Source organism: Pristiophorus japonicus, chromosome 1 (assembly GCF_044704955.1).
Source record: "Pristiophorus japonicus isolate sPriJap1 chromosome 1, sPriJap1.hap1, whole genome shotgun sequence".
Lineage (NCBI taxonomy): Eukaryota > Metazoa > Chordata > Chondrichthyes > Pristiophoridae > Pristiophorus > Pristiophorus japonicus.
This window is the reverse complement of record NC_091977.1, coordinates 307623795-307643392: the sequence shown is the minus strand read 5'-3', so window position 1 is coordinate 307643392 and position 19598 is coordinate 307623795. Positions and strand designations below refer to the sequence as shown.

General features: G+C 46.5%; 1 protein-coding gene across 1 annotated transcript in view; it reads right to left on the bottom strand.

Annotated features, from left to right (window-relative positions):
* Nucleotides 1-19598, bottom strand: part of LOC139263724 (uncharacterized) — a 124030-nt gene that overhangs the window by 79007 nt on the left and 25425 nt on the right. Inside the window, exons 5-6 of the mRNA XM_070879795.1 lie at nucleotides 18227-18337; nucleotides 872-942 (exon numbers count right to left, since the gene is read on the bottom strand). Coding sequence (XP_070735896.1) covers nucleotides 872-942; nucleotides 18227-18337 — 182 coding nt within the window. The remainder of the gene's footprint in view (nucleotides 1-871; nucleotides 943-18226; nucleotides 18338-19598) is intronic.

Genomic DNA, 19598 nt, shown 5'->3' with positions numbered 1-19598 from the left:
CGCACCCCCCCCCCCCCCCCCCGCCCTCTGGGCCTCTGTTATGGCGCTCTGAGGCTGGCTCTTTAGCTTGGGACTTTTCCTTGCTCAGCTGGCCTAGCGTCCTAAAAGCGGCGTGCCTCCCTTAGCGCCCTGCTCCAAACTCTGGGCCCAGCTGATGAATTTTGCGGCAGCAAACGCAAACCATATGCTGCCGCAAAATTTACCGCTCCACCCAGGACACCACCCCAACTGAGACGCGTCCACATTTCCACCCCTACATCATTTTCCATTTTTAATTGCTCATTTATTTATTTTCTCCTAATGTACTCCAAAGTTCCTTCCCTCCTGTCCTGAAAGATGCTAATTCTTACTTGGGTGTGGTTGCGCAGCACACATTGCCCTCTGGTCTTCAGACATCAGCCAAAACAGTGCAGATCACCAGACTATTTGACTGTGGAAGACAGCAGTGAAGTCTAATCCTGTTCTCATCTAACATCCATGCACGCATGATTTTCAGCAGGAGTCACTGAATAGTAATCAGGAGCAGGAACCGCAACTTCCTTCCCCCTTCCAGTTCAAGGGTACTAATGCCAACCGTAGTATCCCACTGCAGCCCTGACTGAGATCAGTTAATATGCCATGGACTAGGGATGTAATCTGGGATCTTTTGGGCTGTATGGCTTTGTGGGGCACCTGGCGATGCTTCTAATAACTAAGCCATCAAAGAAGCTCCCTGAAATTGACATGTTTGGAAAATCACAAGCACTATAAATTGGATGCACTGACCTCTGTGCAAGGAGTGTAGTCTTTTAACCTCAGGGCTTATACTTCTTTATTTGTTTCATATATGGCTAAGATTTGAACAAAACACACTTAAAGCCATCAAACTCACCAGAAATCTATGCAACAATATGATTTTGTCGCTGCCAGATTATCCAGTTCTTTCTCTATAAAGGTTGCCTCCTAATATAGGAATAGAAGTCATTATTTACAACAGGTCAATTTTGCTGATTTTTTAAGTATTCACAAAACATTGTTTTTTTTGATCAGCTAAGTGTTTGATATACACATAAACCTATGACCATGCTTAACAGTTTTCAAACCAAACTAAAGAGATGTCATACATAAATGCAGTTTCTCTGCCTGATAAAGTACACACTCTCCTCCAGTAGAGGCACACCTCACTTATCTAGGCCTGAAGAGTTTGGGTAATGATGAATGGGATATTGCTGGAATTTAACCAGCCAAAATGATTCAGATTAGAAGTACTAAGCAACAGTAAGCTTCTTGCTACTTGTCCAACTAGGACTTCCATACAAGAGCATTGACTTAAAGACTCAAAGGAGCCAAATAGCCAGCCCCTAGTAACAGAAATACTCCTCCAGGTGAGCCACACGAGCTGGGCAATCATTCACTGTATCCTGAACATTATGGCAGTAAGTATTAGATTACCACAGAGGATTGATTGGGTTGTACTTTCAGATAATTAAACATGCTATCTTGGAACCAATTGCTTATTTGCCTTCTGTCAAAGAAAATAGGGGGAGAAATTTGGTATCGTCCCAGTAACAGTCGGGAGGCTCCAAGCGCTGACGTCACGTCCCACTTGAGAACTTCGGATTACTGCCCCTGGAAGGAAGTGGAGTGCTCGCTCCACTTCCTTCCTGGGGCAGTAACAGGATGGATGCCTCAGCAGCACTGCACACTGGGCCGTGCAGCACTGCCACGTCCGGGGGGGCCTTCCCTCACTTAAAGGGAAGGGCCGATGGTACAGACTCTGCAGAAGAAAAAGGGACCTACCTGGACCACCATGGAGCGGGAGTGCTGCACTCAAGCAGAGTGCCGGGCTGAGCGATCTCGGCCAGGATCCCACGAAGAAACCGGATCAGGAGCGACAACAAAAGGTTCTTTTTTTTTCACTCCGCCACCTCGTCTTTAATTTTCACCCCGGTAGCAGCCGGCCACCCAAGACCCATCCCCTGCAGCTGCCGGTGTTATCATCCTGCAGGGGACGATAGTCAATTTCAGGGCCGGGGCGCTAACGGGCTAATGCGCATGGCGATGACATCATGATCTCCGGCCGCAGGAGATCGGGGCGCAAAGTCGTAGCGCCGCCACTATACTCCCGCCCAACATGGCAGGAATCCTTAACAGTAACATGCCTAGTCGTTAACTTATTTATGCCACGTTGGTGCCCCCCCAGGTGCAAATGCACCCAATTTCTCCCTCATAGCTACAGGTTGGTTATCAGACTTCTTACAAGCACAGCTTTGAATCCTTGCTAGGCTCCTTCTGAGTGAGCAGCACAACTAATCATAAAGTGTGTGAGTGAATTGCCAACATCCTCCTGATCACGGGATAGATACACTCCATCAAACAATGTTTGAATCAGTTGTAGGTGAGAAGCTTAAATACCATTTGGTTGCCTTTCTGCAACCTGAAGAAGGTTGGCACTGAAACATAGATGTACAATCGCATATCTAAAGCAAGTTTAGCCTTCCTCAGATAAGGAGACCAAAACTGTGCACAGTACTCCAGGTGAGGTCTCACCAAAGCCCTGTACAATTGTACTCCAACCCACTTGCAATAAAGGCCATCAAGGTGAATCAAGGTGGTGAATGTCAAGGTGAATCAAGGTGGTGAATGTAGTACACTGTCAACTGTGAAAAATTATCCTAATTCTTCCATTTTTTTTCTGAAACAGACACTGAGGTTGTTCCTTAAAATGCTTCGAACACGCAAGTCCTGATTTTAACTTGAGACATGTGTAGGGTGGGTGAGAGTACTCCACACACTCCTTGGCATGAGGCCCAAGCCATTTTAACTCCCAGGACTCATTTGAGTTAGAATGCAGGGTGTCCACCCATTGTAGAATCGGGCAGCATGCTGAACTTTTGGTTGCCACTTCTAAGTCCGGAGTTTGAAGAGTACCTAAAGTGGGGATGCACCTTTTAAAGTGAGGTGGCATCCCTGCTTTCCGTTGTAGCCTCTGCAGCACATTTGTATAATGCTTTCAGGAAGGCTAGTGTAATCTTCAGTACCTGACAAAGAGTGTCCTGAATTTTAGGCCATCTTCTGGGTTAGAATTCCATCTTATAGCAATCAGAGAGCATTCTCACTTAAAAAAAAATTTGGGGGGAAAAAGAGTGCCCATAACAGCAGGAAGAGTTTGGCGATAGGTGGCAGACCCCAAACCATGTGCCCTCTCACCATCTATTATGAGAATATAGTGTACCTTCTTGGAAGGGAAGTCAAAGAGGGAGTTGGAAATCAAAGTAGGCGGCCAGGTGTCATCCATAGCTTCATAATAAGAACATTAGAAATAGCAGGAATGGGCCATACAATCCCTTGAGTCTGCTCTGCCATTCAATAAGATCATGGCTGAACTTCTACATCAACTCCGCTTTCCCGCCCGACCCCATAATCCCTTGATTTGCTTAATTCCCAAAAATCTTTCGATTTCAGTCTTGAATACACTCATCGACTGAGCATCCACAGCCCTCTGGGGTGGAGAATTCCAAATATTCATAACCCTTTGAACAAAAGAATTAGGAGCACGAGCACTTCGAGCCTGCTATTCTATTCAATAAGATCATGGCTGATCTTCAACCTCAACTTGCCCGATCTCCATATCCCTCAATTCCCTTAGAGTCCAAACTCTATCTATCTCAGCCTTGAATATACTTAACGTTTCAATATCCACAGTCCTTTGGGGTAGAGAATGCCAAAGATTCACAATCCTCGAAGTGAAGAAATTCTTCCTCAGCTCTTCTTAAATAGCCGACCCCTTATCCTGAGACTATGCCCCCTAGTTTTAGACTCTGCATCCAGGGGAAACAACCTCTTAACATCTACCCTGTGAATCCCCCTCAGAATTTTATATGTTTCAATGAGATCACCCCCTCATTCTTCTAAACTCTAGAGAATATAGGCCCAATCTACTCAATATCTCCACATAGGGCAACACTCTCATACCAGGAATCAATCTAGTGAAGGTTACACAGCTTCTAAGGCAAGTATATCCTTCCTCAGATAAGGAGACCAAAATTGTATACAGTACTCCAGGTGTGGCCTCACCAAAGCCTTGTACAATTGTAACACTCTAATCCACTTGCAATAAAAGCTAACATGCCATTTGCCTTCCTAATTGCTTGCTGTACCTGCAAGCTGTTTCCTGTGCGAGTACACTCGAAATTAATAGCTTCTCACCATTTAAAAAATATTCTGTTTTTCTATTCTTCCTACCAAAATGAATAACCTCACATTTCCCCACATTATACTTTATCAGCCACCTTATTGCCCATTCATTTAACCTGTCTATATCACTTAGCAGGCTCTTTGTGTCCTCCTCACAGCTTACTTTCCCACCTAGCTTATCATCATCAACAAATTTATATACATTACTGAAGGAAAAGGAGGTGGGGTAGCATTGCTGGCTAAAGAGGAAATTAACGCAATAGTAAGGAAGGACATTATCTTGGATGATATGGAATCTGTATAGGTAGAGCTGCGGAATACCAAAGGGCAGAAAACGTTAATGGGAGTTGTGTACAGACCACCAAACAGTAGTATGAGGTTGGGGACAGCATCAAACAAGAAATTAGGGATGCGTGCAATAAAGTTACAGCAGTTATCATGGGTGACTTTAATCTACAAATAGATTGGGCTAACCAAACTGGTAGCAATACGGTGGAGGATTTCCTAGAGTGTACTAGGGATGGTTTTCTAGACCAATATGTTTAGGAACCAACTAGAGGGCTGGCCATCCTAGACTGGGTGATGTCTAATGAGAAAGGACTAATTAGCAATCTTGTTGTGCGAGGCCCCTTGGGAAAGAGTGACCATAATATGGTAGAATTCTTTATTAAGATGGAAAGTGACACAGTTAATTCAGAGACTAGGATCCTGAACTTAAGGAAAGGTAACTTCAATGGTATAGAAACATAGAAACATAGAAAATAGGTGCAGGAGTAGGCCATTCGGCCCTTCTAGCCTGCACCGCCATTCAATGAGTTCATGGCTGAACATGCAACTTCAGTACCCCATTCCTGCTTTCTCACCATACCCCTTGATTCCCCTAGTAGTAAGGACTTCATCTAACTCCTTTTTGAATATATTTAGTGAATTGGCCTCAACAACTTTCTGTGGTAGAGAATTCCACAGGTTCACCACTCTCTGGGTGAAGAAATTCCTCCTCATCTCGGTCCTAAATGGCTTCCCCCTTATCCTTAGACTGAGTCCCCTGGTTCTGGACTTCCCCAACATTGGGAACATTCTTCCTGCATCTAACCTGTCTAACCCCGTCAGAATTTTAAACGTTTCTATGAGGTCCCCTCTCATTCTTCTGAACTCCAGTGAATACAAGCCCAGTTGATCCAGTCTTTCTTGATAGGTCAGTTCCGCCATCCCGGGAATCAGTCTGGTGAACCTTCGCTGCACTCCCTCAATAGCAAGAATGTCCTTCCTCAGGTTAGGAGACCAAAACTGTACACAATACTCCAGGTGTGGCCTCACCAAGGCCCTGTACAATTGTAGCAACACCTCCCTGCCCCTGTACTCAAATCCCCTCGCTATGAAGGCCAACATGCCATTTGCTATCTTAACCGCCTGCTGTACCTGCATGCCAACCTTCAATGACTGATGTACCATGACACCCAGGTCTCATTGCACCTCCCCTTTTCCTAATTCAGATAATAGTCTGTCTCTCTGTTTTTACCACCAAAGTGGATAACCTCACATTTATCCACATTATACTTCATCTGCCATGCATTTGCCCACTCACCTAACCTATCCAAGTCGCTCTGCAGCCTCATAGCATCCTCCTCGCAGCTCACACTGCCACCCAACTTAGTGTCATCCGCAAATTTGGAGATACTACATTTAATCCCCTCGTCTAAATCATTAATGTACAGTGTAAACAGCTGGGGCCCCAGCACAGAACCTTGCGGTTTCCCACTAGGTATGCCTGCCATTCTGAAAAGTCCCCATTTACTCCTACTCTTTGCTTCCTGTCTGACAACCAGTTCTCAATCCATGTCAGCACACTACCCCCAATCCCATGTGCTTTAACTTTGCACATTAATCTCTTGTGTGGGACCTTGTCGAAAGCCTTCTGAAAGTCCAAATATACCACATCAACTGGTTCTCCCTTGTCCACTCTACTGGAAACATCCTCAAAAAATTCCAGAAGATTTGTCAAGCATGATTTCCCTTTCACAAATCCATGCTGACTTGGACCTATCATATTACCTCTTTCCAAATGCACTGCTATGACATCCTTAATAATTGATTCCATAATTTTACCCACTACCGATGTCAGGCTGACCGGTCTATAATTCCCTGTTTTCTCTCTCCCTCCTTTTTTAAAAAGTGGGGTTACATTGGCTACCCTCCACTCCATAGGAACTGATCCAGAGTCAATGGAATGTTGGAAAATGACTGTCAATGCATCCACTATTTCCAAGGCCACCTCCTTAAGTACTCCTTAAGTAGTATGAGACATGAATTGGCAAGAATAGACTGACGAATGATACTTAAAGGGTTGACGGTGGATAGACAATGGCAAACATTTAAAGATCACATGGATGAAATTCAACAATTATACATCCCTGTCTGGAGTAAAAATAAAACTGGGAAGGTGGCTCAACCGTGGCTAACAAGGGAAATTAAGGATAGTGTTAAATCCAAGGAAGAGGCATATAAATTGGCCAGAAAAAGCAGCAAACCTGAGGACTGGAAGAAATTTAGAATTCAGCAGAGGAGGACAAAGGGTTTAATTAGGAGGGGGGAAATAGAGTATGAGAGGAAGCTTGCTGGGAACATAAAAACTGTCTGCAAAAGCTTCTATAGATATGTGAAGAGAAAAAGATTAGTGAAGACAAACGTAGGTCCCTTGCAATCAGAATCAGGTGAATTTATAATGGGGAACAAAGAAATGGCAGACCAGTTGAACAAATACTTTGGTTTGTCTTCACGAAGGAAGACACAAATAACCTTCCGGAAATACTAGTGACCGAGGGTCTAGCGAGAAGGAGGAACTGAAGGAAATCTTTATTAGTCAGGAAATTATGTTAGGGAAATTGATGGGATTCAAGGCCAATAAATCCCCAGGGTCTGATAGTCTGCATCCCAGAGTACTTAAGGAAGTGGCCCTGGAAATAGTGGATGCATTGGAGATCATTTTCCAACAGTCTATCGACTATGGATCAGTTCCTATGGACTGGAGGGTAGCTAATGTAGCGCCACATTTTTAAAAAGGAGGGAAGAGAGAAAATGGGAAATTATAGACCGGTTAGCCTGATATCAGTAGTGGGGAAAATGTTGGAATCAATTATTAAAGATGAAATAGCAGCGCAGTTGGAAAGCAGTGACAGGATCGGTCCAAGTCAGCATGGATTTATGAAAGGGAAATCATGCTTGACAAATCTTCTAGAATTTTTTGAGGATGTAACTTGTAGAGTGGACAAGGAAGAACCAGTGAATGTGGTATATTTGGACTTTCAAAAGGCTTTTGACAAGGTCCCACACAAGAGATTGGTGTGCAAAATTAAAGAACATGGTATTGGGGGTAATGTACTGACGAGAACTGGTTGGCAGACAGGAAGCAGAGAGTCTGGATAAATGGGTCCTTTCCAGAATGGCAGGCAGTGACTAGTGGGGTGCCGGAGGGCTCAGTGCTGGGACCCCAGCTATTTACAATGTACATCAATGATTTAGATGAAGGAATTGAGTGCAATATCTCCAAGTTTGCAGATGACACTAAGCTGGGTGGCGGTGAGAGCTGTCAGAAGGATGCTAAGAGGCTGCAGGATGACTTGGACAGGTTAGGTGAGTGGGTAAATGCTTGGCAGATGCAGTATAATGTGGATAAATGTGAGGTTATCCACTTTGGTGGCAAAAACAGGAAGACAGAATATTATCTGAATGGTGGCAGATTAGGAAAAGCGGAGGTGCAACGAGACCTGGGTGTCATGGTACATCAGTCATTGAAAGTTGCCATGCAGGTACAGCAGGCAGTGAAGAAGGCAAATGGCATGTTGGCCTTCATAGCGAGAAGATTTGAGTATAGGAGCAGGGAGGTCTTACTGAAGTTGTATAGGGCCTTGGTGAGGCCTCGCCCAGAATATTGTGTTCAGTTTTGGTCTCCTAACCTGAGAAAGGACGTTCTTGCTATTGAGGGAGTGCAGCGAAGGTTCACCAGACTGATTCCCGGGATGACAAGACTGACATATGAGGAGAGACTGGATCGACTGGGTCTGTATTCACTGGAGTTTAGAAGGATGAGAGGGGATCTCATAGAAACATATAAAATTCTGATGGGACTGGACAGGTTAGATGCAGGAAGAATGTTCCTGATGTTGGGGAAGTCCAGAACCAGGGGTCACAGTCTAAGGATAAGGAGTAAGCCATGTAGGACTGAGATGAGGAAAAACTTCTTCACTCAGAGAGTTGTTAACCTGTGGAATTCTCTACCGCAGAGAGTAGCTGATGCCAGTTCGTTGGATATATTCAAGAGGGAGTTAAATATGGCCCTTATGGCCAAAGGGATCAAGGGGTATGGGGAGAAAGCAGGAAAGGGGTACTGAGGTGAATGATCAGCCTTGATCTTATTGAATGGTGGTGCAGGCTCGAAGCGCAGCATGGCCTACTCCTGCACCTATTTTCTATGTTTCTATGTTTCAGTTCATTCATCTAAGTCAGTAATATAGATTGTAAATAGCTGAGGCCCAAGCACCGATCCTTGCGGCATCCCACTAGTTATTGCCTGCCAACCAGAGAATGACCAGTTTTTCTCTGTTTTCTGTCCGTTGGCCAATCCTCTATCCATGCTAATATATTACCCCTAGCCCCATGAGCGCTTATCTTGATCAGCAACCTTTTCTGTGACACCTTATCGAATGCCTTTTGGAAATCCAAATATATTACATCCACGGGTTCCCCTTTATCTATCCTGCTAATTACATCTCCAAAAACTCTAATAAATTTGTTAAACACGGTTTACTTTTCATAAAACCATGATGACTCTGCCTAATCAAATTATGAATTTCTAAGTGCCCAGTCACCACTTCGTTAATAATGTATTCCAGCATTTTCCGGATGATTAATGTCAGGCGAACTGGCCTGTAGTTCCCTGTTTTTTCTCTCCCTCCTTTCTTGAATAGTGGGGATACATTTGCTACCTTCCAATCTGCGGGGACCATTCTAGAATCAAGGGAATTTTGAAAGATCACCACTAATACATCCATTATCTCTGCAGCTACCTCTTTTAGAACCCGAGGATGTAGGCCATCTGGTCCAGGGGTTTTGTCAGCTTTTAATCACACTAGTTTTTCAATAACTTTTTCTCTATTGATCTTAATGACATTAAGTTCCTCACTCTCATTCGCACCTTGCTTCCCCACCATTTTGATATGCTTTTTGTGTTTTCTGTTGTGAAGACCGATACAAAATATTTGTTTAAAGTCTTTACCATTTCCTTATTCCTCATTATAATTTCTCCTGTCTCAATCTCTAAGGGACCAATGCTTACTTTTGCTACTCTTTTCCTTTTTACATACTTGTAGAAGCTCTCACAGTCTGTTTTTATATATCTTGCTAGTTTATTCTCATTCTAATTTTTCCCTTTTTAGCAATATGTTGGTTATCCTTTGCTGTTTTCTGAAACTCTCCCAATCCTCAGGCTTACCACTATGCTTCGTAACATTATAAGCCTCCTCTTTTAATCTAACACTGTCTCTCACTTCTTTAGTTACCCACAGATGGATCACTTTTCCCATGGAGTTTTTATTTCTCAATGGAATCTATTGTTGAGAACTTTGTAATATTTCTTTAAATGTTTGCCACTCCTTTTCTACTATCATATCTTTTAATCCAATTTCCCAACTTACCTTAGCCAACTCGCCATTCATACCTATGTAACTGGCTTTATTTAAGTTTAAGACACTAGTTTTGGGTGTAGTTATTTCACTTTCAAACCCAATGTAAAATTGTACATGTTATGATCACTCTTCCCTAGAGGATCGTTATGATGAGATTATTAATTAATGCTGCCTCATTACACAACACAAGATCTAAAATAGCCTGTTTCCTGGTTCCATGACGTATTATTCTAGGAAGCTGTTTTGAATGCATTCTTGAACTCGTCCTCTAGACTACCTTGCCAATTTGATTTGCCCAGTCATAGAATCATAGAAATTTACAGCACAGAAAGAGGCCATTCGGCCCATCGTGTCCATGCCAGCCGACAAAGAGCTATCCAGCCGAGTCCCACTTTCCAGCTCTTAACTTGAAGGTTACGGGACTTGAAGTGCATATCCAAATACTTTTTAAATGCAATGAAGATTTCTGCCTCTAACACCCATTCAGGCAGTGAGTTCCAGACCACCATCACCCTTTGGGTGATAAAGTCTCTCCTCGAATCCCCTCTAAAACTCCTACCACGTACTTTTAAATCTATGCCCCCTGGTTATTGACCTCTCTGCTAAGGGGAATAGGTCCTTCCTATCCACTCTATTTAGGTCACTCATAATTTTATATACTTCAATTAGGTCTCCCCTCAGCCTCCTCTGTTCAAAGAAAACAACCCCAGCCTATCCAATCTTTCCTCATAGCTAAAATTCTCCAGTCCTGACAACATCCTCGTAAATCTCCTCTGTACCCTCTCTAGTGCAATCACGTATTTCCTGTAATGTCATGACCAGAACTGCACCGCTCTAGCTGTGGCCTAACTAATGTTTTATACAGTTCAAGCATCACCTCCCTGCTTTTACATTCTATGCCTGGACTAATAAAGGCAAGTATCCTGTATGCCTACTTAACCACCTTATCCAACTGTCCTGCTACCTTCAGGGATATGTGGATATGCACTCCAAGGTCCCTCTGTTCCTTTACACTCTGAGTGTTCTACCATTTATTGTGTATTCCCCTTGCCTTGTTAGCCCTCCCCAAATGCATTACATCACACTTCTCTGGATTGAATTCCACTTGCCATTGTTCTGCCCACCTGACCAGTTCATTGATATCTTCCTACAGTTTATAGTTTTCTTCATTAGCAATCACACGGCCAATGTTTGTATCATCTGCAAACTTCAAGTCTAATCATTGATATATACCACAAAAAGCAAGGGACCTAGTACTGGGCCCTGCGGAACCCTACTGGAAACAACCTCCCCGTCACAAAAACACCCATCGACCATTACCCTTTGCTTCCTGCCTGTGAGCCAATTTTCGATCGCACTTGCCACTTTGCCTTGGATCCCATGGGCTTTTACTTTCATCACCAGTCTGCCATACGGGACCTTATCAAAAGCCTTGCTAAAATCCATAGATTACATCAAATACACTACCCTCATCAACCTTCCTTGTTGCCTGCTCAAAAAATTCAATCAAATTAGTCAGACACAACCTTCCCTTAACACATCCATGCTGACTGTCCTTGATTAATCCATGTAATTCTAAATAAAGATTTATCCTGTCCCTCAGAATGTTTTTCAATAATTTTCCCACCACCAGGGTTAGGCTGACTGGCCTGTAATTACTTGGTCTATTGTGTCTGTAAGCACTCTAGTAATGACTCCATGAGGCAAGGTATTGTACTTGAACTGTGGTGACCTTAGTCTATTTATTACAACTCCTGAGTGAGGGTACAGCATGCTGAGCTCCCTTTTATACCTGGTTACCTGTCATGTACAGGTGACCCCTAGGTTTCCACCAGTTGTACCCTCTGGTGATACAAGCATTGTGTATACAGTGTGAAGGTACATCCAGTAGTCTTATGTAATTGCACATTGAGTGTACAGGGAGTATACTTATATTATACATACATAACATCACTCTCCCCTAAGCGTTGTGCCACTGGCCTTTGCATTGTGTGCTCTGGCCCTAGACTTGAGTGCCCAAAGCCCTTGCACCTTGTCTATGCTTTGGCTTGGCTCTCTCCCTGTTGACCCCCAAGTCCTTATTGCCACAACATTGGGAGATGGTCAGCAGTGGACGGTTTGAGGTTGCAGTGGGGGTTGAGTGGGTTCTGGGTGTGATCCATGTGTGTCCATGGCTACTTACATCCTTTCCCCTCCCCGCATACATAGACTATGTGTGTGGCTCAACACCTGCATATGCATACATGTACAGAAAGAAAGAACAAAAAAGATATAGGATTAATTACATCACTGTTTGGGTTCTGCGGTAGTGGAACAAGTACATTTTATAGGTACAGTACATACGTGGTCACACAGTCTTGCCCCTGGGTTGTGTAGGTACAGGTGGGTGAGGACGCTAGTTCCAGAGTGACCGGACTGTGTCTAGGTTGTCTGATGGCGGCGCTGCGCTCCCTGCCTGCTGGGTGGGCATGGATCGCTCACCTGGCTGAGTCTCAGGGCCTTTGTCGTTGCCTAGTAGTGGGCAGAGCCACAGGAGTGTGTGGCCTCCCTGTCCTCCTTTGAGGGCTGTGGTGTCTCCCTGCTGCCCTTCAGCAATAGTGGGAGCCTGGTCATCCCAAGTCCCGTTGGAAGAGCTGGAGGGTGTTAGCCTCTTGCTCCCGATGCTGGCCCTGGTGGCCAGAGAGGTAGAGCCAATGAGGGGCAGGGTACCGGTAGTGGTACCTTTGACTTCCGCTGATCGCTGGCCCTGCAGCTGGTCTGCTCCCTCTGTGTGTGGCCACACTCTCTGGAGCATCACATTGGTCCCGGAGGCGCAGGCTACATGATCGGGTAGCCCGCCGGACCTGGGTGCTTCCGACGGGAGGTTGCCCTTGGTTTTGTCAACGTACATGTAGAACCAGGCATTGCACATCATTACTTCATTTACTGTCATGATACATTGGTTCCGACCGCAATCGGCCGACTTAACATGGTTAGTTACATTTACACACTTGCATTTGTCAATTACATTGCTTACATATGTATCAACGGCATCACTGAATAAAAAGTGGAACTGTCCCTTTAATTGTGATGGGTTGCCGGTCTCCTTTAAGAGGGCCTTGCAATCGTTACCCCAATCCGGTTCGCTGCTAGGCATCACGTGTTGCTCCATCAACGCTGCCCCTCGTGGCCTGGCCGCCGCCATCTTTACTTCAGGCGCTTCACCTCGTGGTGCGGGCGCCATCTTTTTTCTCTCCACGAGGTAGGCTGCGGTGATCCGGAGCTCAAGCTGCTCTAGCTGGAGACAGTCCATATGAAGACTTCCTCTTTAGATTTCTAAATTTCCCCTCACCTAACCCTTTCCCCTGCCCTTTATAGTTTAAAGTCCTGTCTGTTATGTATGTAAGCCAGTAAATACCATGTCTAACCACCAGAGGGCTTATCCTCTGGACTCCCAAGGGATCCCACAATCCCTTGGGAGCACCTGTATATAAGGAGACCTCACAGGCTGGAGAAACACTCTGAGATCTGTAATAAAGGACGATGGTCACACCTTTGAGCTTGCAGTATCTGGCCTGACTCTTTATTCAAGACACAACGATTGCCGATGAGATACAAATGACTAACCCCACTGCAACAATGCAGAGAACCGTGGGCATCCTGGAGAAATTCTCGGAGGGAGATGATTGGGAAACCTTCGTGGAGCGACTCGACCAATACTTCGTGGCCAACGAACTGGAAGGAGATGCGAACACTGCCAAATGAAGGGCGATCCTCCTCACCGTTTGCAGCACACCAACGTATGGCCTCATGACAAATCTGCTCACTCCAGTGAAACCCACAGACAAGTCGTACGATGAGCTGTGCACACTGGTCAGGGAGCATCTAAACCCGAAAGAAAGCGTTCTGATGGCGAGGTATCGTTTCTACACATACAAGAGGTCTGAAGGCCAGAAAGTGGCGAGCTACATCGCCGAGCTAAGGCACCTTGCAGGACATTGCGAATTTGAAAGACACTTGCAGCACATGCTCAGGGACTGCTTTGTATTTGGCACTGGCCATGAAGTAATACTTCGCAAACTTCTGACTGTAGAGACCCCAACCTTGAGTAAAGCCACAGCGATAGCCCAGGCGTTTATCGCCACCAGTGACAATACCAAACAAATTTCTCAGCGCACAAGTGCTGCTGCAAGTACTGCGAACAAAGTAACGTTGTTTTTGAATCGAAATGTACAGGGCAGGACTTACACGCCTGCAGCTGCACGTCTGCAGATGACTCAGAGTCCACCATCAAGGGTAGTGAATACAAGGCCATTAACACCTTGTTGGCGCTGCAGGGGTGATCATCATTTGCATTCATGCTTCAAAGGATACATTTCCAAGGGCTGTGGAACAATGGGACACCTCCAACGTATGTGCAGGCGAGCTGCAAACCCTGCTAATCCTGCAAACCACCATGTTGCAGAGGAGGACAGATCCACGATGGATCACGACGAACCAGAGCCTTAGACCGAGGAGGCAGAGTTATATGGGGTGCACACATTTACCACAAAGTGTCCCCCGATAATGCTGAAGGTTGAATTAAATGGACTTCTGGTGTCCATGGAGCTGGACACGGGCGCAAGCCAGTCCATAATTAGCAAAAAGTCTTTCGATAAATTGTGGTTCAGCAAGGCCTCAAGGCCAGTCCTGACTCCCATTCGTACCAAACTGAGAACGTACACAAAGGAACTGATTCCCATAATCGGCAGTGCTAAAGGTCTCCTACGATGGAGCGGTGCACGAGTTACCACTTTGGGTGGTACCGGGCGATGGCCCCACACTATTCGGCAGGAGCTGGCTGGGAAAGATACACTGGAACTGGGATGACGTCCAAGCGCTTTCGTCCGTTGATGACACCTCATGTGCCTAGGTCCTAAACAAGTTCCCCTCGCTGTTCGAACCAGGCATCGGGAAGTTCCAAGAAGCAAAAGTGCAGATCCATTTAATTCCGGGGGCGCAATCCAGCCATCACAAGGCGAGAGCGGTACCTTACATGATGAGAGAGAAGGTGGAGATTGAACTGGACAGGCTGCAACGAGAAGACATCAATTTGGCGATCGAATTCAATGAGTGGGCCAGTCCAATTGTCATCAAGGGAGATGGCACCGTCAGAATCTGTGGTGATTATAAAGTAACTATCAATCGTTTCTCACTGCAGGATCAATACCCGCTACCAAAGGCCGACGAGCTATTGCGATGCTGGCGGGAGGGAAAACGTTTACGAAGCTGGACTTGACATCGGCCTACATGACGCAGGAGCTGGAGGAATCATCAAAAGGCCTCACCTTCATCAACACGCACAAAGGTCTCTTTATTTACAACAGATGCCCGTTTGGGATTCGATCGGCCATGGCGATATTCCAGAGGAACATGGAAAGCTTGCTGAAGTCTGTCCCATGCACCATGGTCTTCCAGGACAACATCTTGATTACAGGTCGGGACACCGTCGAGCACCTGCAGAACCTGGAGGAGGTTCTTAGTCGGCTTAATCGTGTAGGGCTCAGGCTAAAACGCTCGAAATGCATTTTCCTGGTGCCTGAAGTGGAGTTCCAGGGGAGAAGAATCGCGGCGGATGGCATCAGGCTCACCGATTCGAAGACGGAGGCAATCAAGAACACACCGAGACCACAGAAGGTGACAGAGCTGCGATCGTTTCTAGGACTCCTGAACTATTTTGGTAACTTCTTACCGGGACTTTGAACCCCTGCACTCTTTACTGCGTAAAAGAGATGAATGGGTATGGGGTAAAAGCCAAGAAAATGCCTTTGAGAAAGCTAGGAAGCTGTTATGTTCAAACAAATTGCTTGTGTTGTACGACCCATGTAAATGTTTGGTACTAGCACGTGATGCATTGTCATACAGGGTCGGGTGTGTATTGCAACAAGCTAATGAATTTGGAAAATTGCAACCGGTTGCTTATGCATCCAGAAGTCTGCCTAAGACCGAGAGGGCCTACAGTATGATCAAAAAAGAAGTGTTAGCGTATGTTTACGGGGTAAAGAAAATGCATCAATATGTGTTCGGGCTCAAATTTGAATTGGAAACCGACAATAAGCCGCTTATATCCCTCTTTTCTGAAAGCCAGGGGATAAATACGAATGCATCGGCCCGCATCCAGAGATGGGCGCTCATGCTGTCTGCAAACAACTACGCCATCCGCCACAGGCCAGGCACAGAAAACTGTGTCGATGCTCACAGTAGGCTGCCATTGCCCACCACAGGGGTGGAGATGGCACAGCCCGCAGATTTAGTTATGGTAATGGAAGCATTCGAGAGTGAGCAATCACCTGTTACCGGCCGACAGATTAGAACCTGGACAAGCCAGGACCCCTTACTGTTCTTAGTAAAAAACTGTGTGCTCCACGGGAGTTGGTCTAGTGTCCCATTAGAGATGCAAGAGGAAATAAAGCCGTACCAGCAGCGCAAAGATGAAATGTCCATACAGGCAGACTGCCTCCTATGGGGTAATCGGGTGGTGGTGTCAAAAAAGGGCAGGGACACTTTCATCAGTAATCTCCACAGCACCCACCCAGGCATCGTAATGATGAAAGCGAAAGCCAGATCCCACGTGTGGCGACCCGGTATCGATGCAGATTGAGAGTCCTGCGTGCACAAATGTAATACGTGTTCACAGTTAAGCAATGCACCCAGGGAGGCGCCACTAAGTTTATGGTCCTGGCCCTCCAAACCGTGGTCCAGGGTCCATGTCAACTATGCAGGACGATTCTTGGGAAAAATGTGCTTAGTGGTTGTAGATGCGTACTCCAAATGGATTGAATGTGTGATAATGTCAGCAAGCACGTCCGCTGCCACCATTGAAAGCCTCCGGCCTGCCTGATGTCCTTGTAAGTGACAATGGGCCGTGCTTCACCAGTGCCCAGTTCAAGGAGTTCATGACCCGCAATGGGATCAAATATGTCACATCTGCCCCGTTTAAACCAGCGTCCAACGGTCAGGCAGAACGAGCATTTCAAACAATCAAGCAAAGCTTGGAAAGGGTAACTGAAGGCTCACTGCAGACTCGCTTATCCTGAGTCCTGCTAGTTACCGCACAAGACCCCACTCGCTCACTGAGGTCCCTCCCGCTGAACTGCTCATGAAAGGGCACTTAAGACAAGGCTCTCATTAGTACACCCTGATCTGCACGAACAGGTAGAGAGCAGGCGGCTTCAACAGAATACATATCATGATCGCGCAAATGTGTCACACGAAATTGGGATAAATGATCCTGTATTTGTGTTGAACAATGGACAAGGTCCCAAGTGGCTTCCTGGCACTGTTTTGGCCAAAGAGGGGAGTAGGGTGTTTGTGGTCAAACTCTCAAATGGACTCACCTGCAGGAAACACTTGGACCAAACCAAACTCAGATTTACGGACTATCCAGAACAACCCACAATAGACTCCACCAGCGGTTGATCACGAAGCAGAACCCATCACCCGCAGCAGCCGAGCAGGACTCACCACTCCCAGTAGCCCAGCAAGGCCAGCTGTGCAGCAGCCCAGCGAGGGCCCAACAAACGACTCATCAAACCAGCATTTGCACCGAGACGATCAACCAGGGAAAGGAAGGCCCCAGATCGACTCACATTGCAAATAGTTACACTATTGATTTTGGTGGGGGGAGGGGGGGGGGTGGTGGGGGTGGTGTGTTGTCATGTATGTAAACCTGTAAATACCATGTCTAAATACCAGAGGGCTTAACCCCTCGAGTCCCAAGGGATCCCACAATCCCTTGGGAGCACCTGTATATAAGGAGGCCTCACAGGCTGGAGAGACACTCTGAGATCTATAATAAAGGACTACGGTCACACCTTACTTTGAGCTTGCAGTATCTGGTCTGACTCTTTATTCAAGACATAACACTGTCTACAGCCCTAGTTATTCGATTTTCCAGGACACTGATCCCAACCCAGTTTAAGTGGCGCCTGTCCTAACGAAACAGCTCCGTCTTTCTCCGGTACTTGTACCAGTGCCTCATGAATCAAAACTGCTTCCTCCCACACCACTCTTTAATCTGTGCATTTAACTCCCTGATCTGCTTGTCCCTCTGCCAATTTGCACGTGGCTCAGGTAACAATCCAGATATTGTTACCTTTGAGGTTCTGCATTTTAATTTGGGCTCTAGCTCCTCAAACTCTCTCAGCAGAACCCCACTCCTAGTTCTACCTATGTCATTGGTTCCTATATGGACCACGGCAACTGGATTCTCCCCCTCACACTCCAAATTCTTCTTCAGCAGTGAGGAGATATCCTTAACACTGGCACCAGGTACGCAACACAGCCTTCAGAACTCCCGGGCATTGGCTGCAGAGAACAGTATCTATCCCCTTGACTAAACTATCCCCTACCACTACAACTTTCCTTTTCATTCCTCCCACTTGAATGGCCTCCTGTACCACAACGCTGTTTTGGTCATCCACCTTGTAGACTTTGCCCTCATCTACATAGGCAGCAAGAGCCTGTTGAATAAGAGAAAAGGCTGAGGCTCCTCCAGCACTGCACCTAGGATCCCCTTAACTGCCTGAGATGCAGTCACATCCTTCTGTCCCTGACCAATAACCAGATCTGTACCACTACCTAACCTAAGGGGTGTGACTACCTCCTGGATCACAGTGTCCAGGTAACTCTTTTCCTCCCTGGTGCCCCGCGATATCTGCACCTCGGACTCCAGCTCAATAACTCTGAGCTGAAGTTTCTCGAGATGCAGATAATTATTGCAAACATGGTCATCCTGGATTGTGATGCTCTCCACAAGCTCTCACATGTTGCCGTTGTGGCACACCACCTGCACAATCATCCTTACATGATCTTGTTTTATTTATTTATTTATGTGTTTGTTTGTTTGTTTGTTTGTTTGTTTGTTTGTTTGTTTAATTAATTAATTAAACTATTTAATAAAATTAGCTTACAGTTTGGTTTTCAACTAATTATTAAATCTAGTTTAAGTTATAGGTAGAAGAAATTAAATATTTACCTCCAACACAAAGCACTACAAGAATTGGAGACAAAAAGCAACACCTTCTTTCCCCTCAGCTCCGAATTCCCACTCTCTCCAAATTCCAAACTTTAACACTCTGTTTAGAAGCACTCTGTGCAGACCACTCTGTGCAGACCACTCTGTGGGCCCATGTTTCGAGCCGCGTCTAGAACGGCGCAGTCCCGACCTGGATACCCGTTTTTCACGCCACAAAGTGCGCCTAAAAAAACCCTCCAGATTCTCCACCTTCCTGCAAGTCTTCTGGCCCTCGGCGCAGCGCAGCACGAGCTGTAGGGGGCGGAGCCAGGTCCCTGCGCTGAAAACAGTGCCGGGACCTCTGCACATGCGCGCTACAGTGGGCACGCAAGTGCAGTAGCTCCAGGCGCCCGAAACTGTGTGGGAGGGGCCGAAGCACGCAGCCCCGAGCCCTGGCCCAATGGCCTCACTGGGGCTGCGTGCATAAGGCTCCTCCCACGGCTAGCTCCTGCTTCCTCCCGACCTGACTCGACTCCCGCTTCCCCCCCCCCCGCCCCCAGACCGGACCCGACCCGACTCCCGCTTCCCCCCACCCCCCCCTACCTCCGGACCCGAGCCGACCCGACCCGACTCCCGCTTCCCCCCCCCGCTCCCGGACCGGACCCGACTCCCACTTCTCCCCCTCCCCCCGCCTCCGGACCCGACCCGACTCCCGCTTCACCCCCCCCCCCCCACCGCCCCCGGACCCGACCCGACCCGACTCCCGC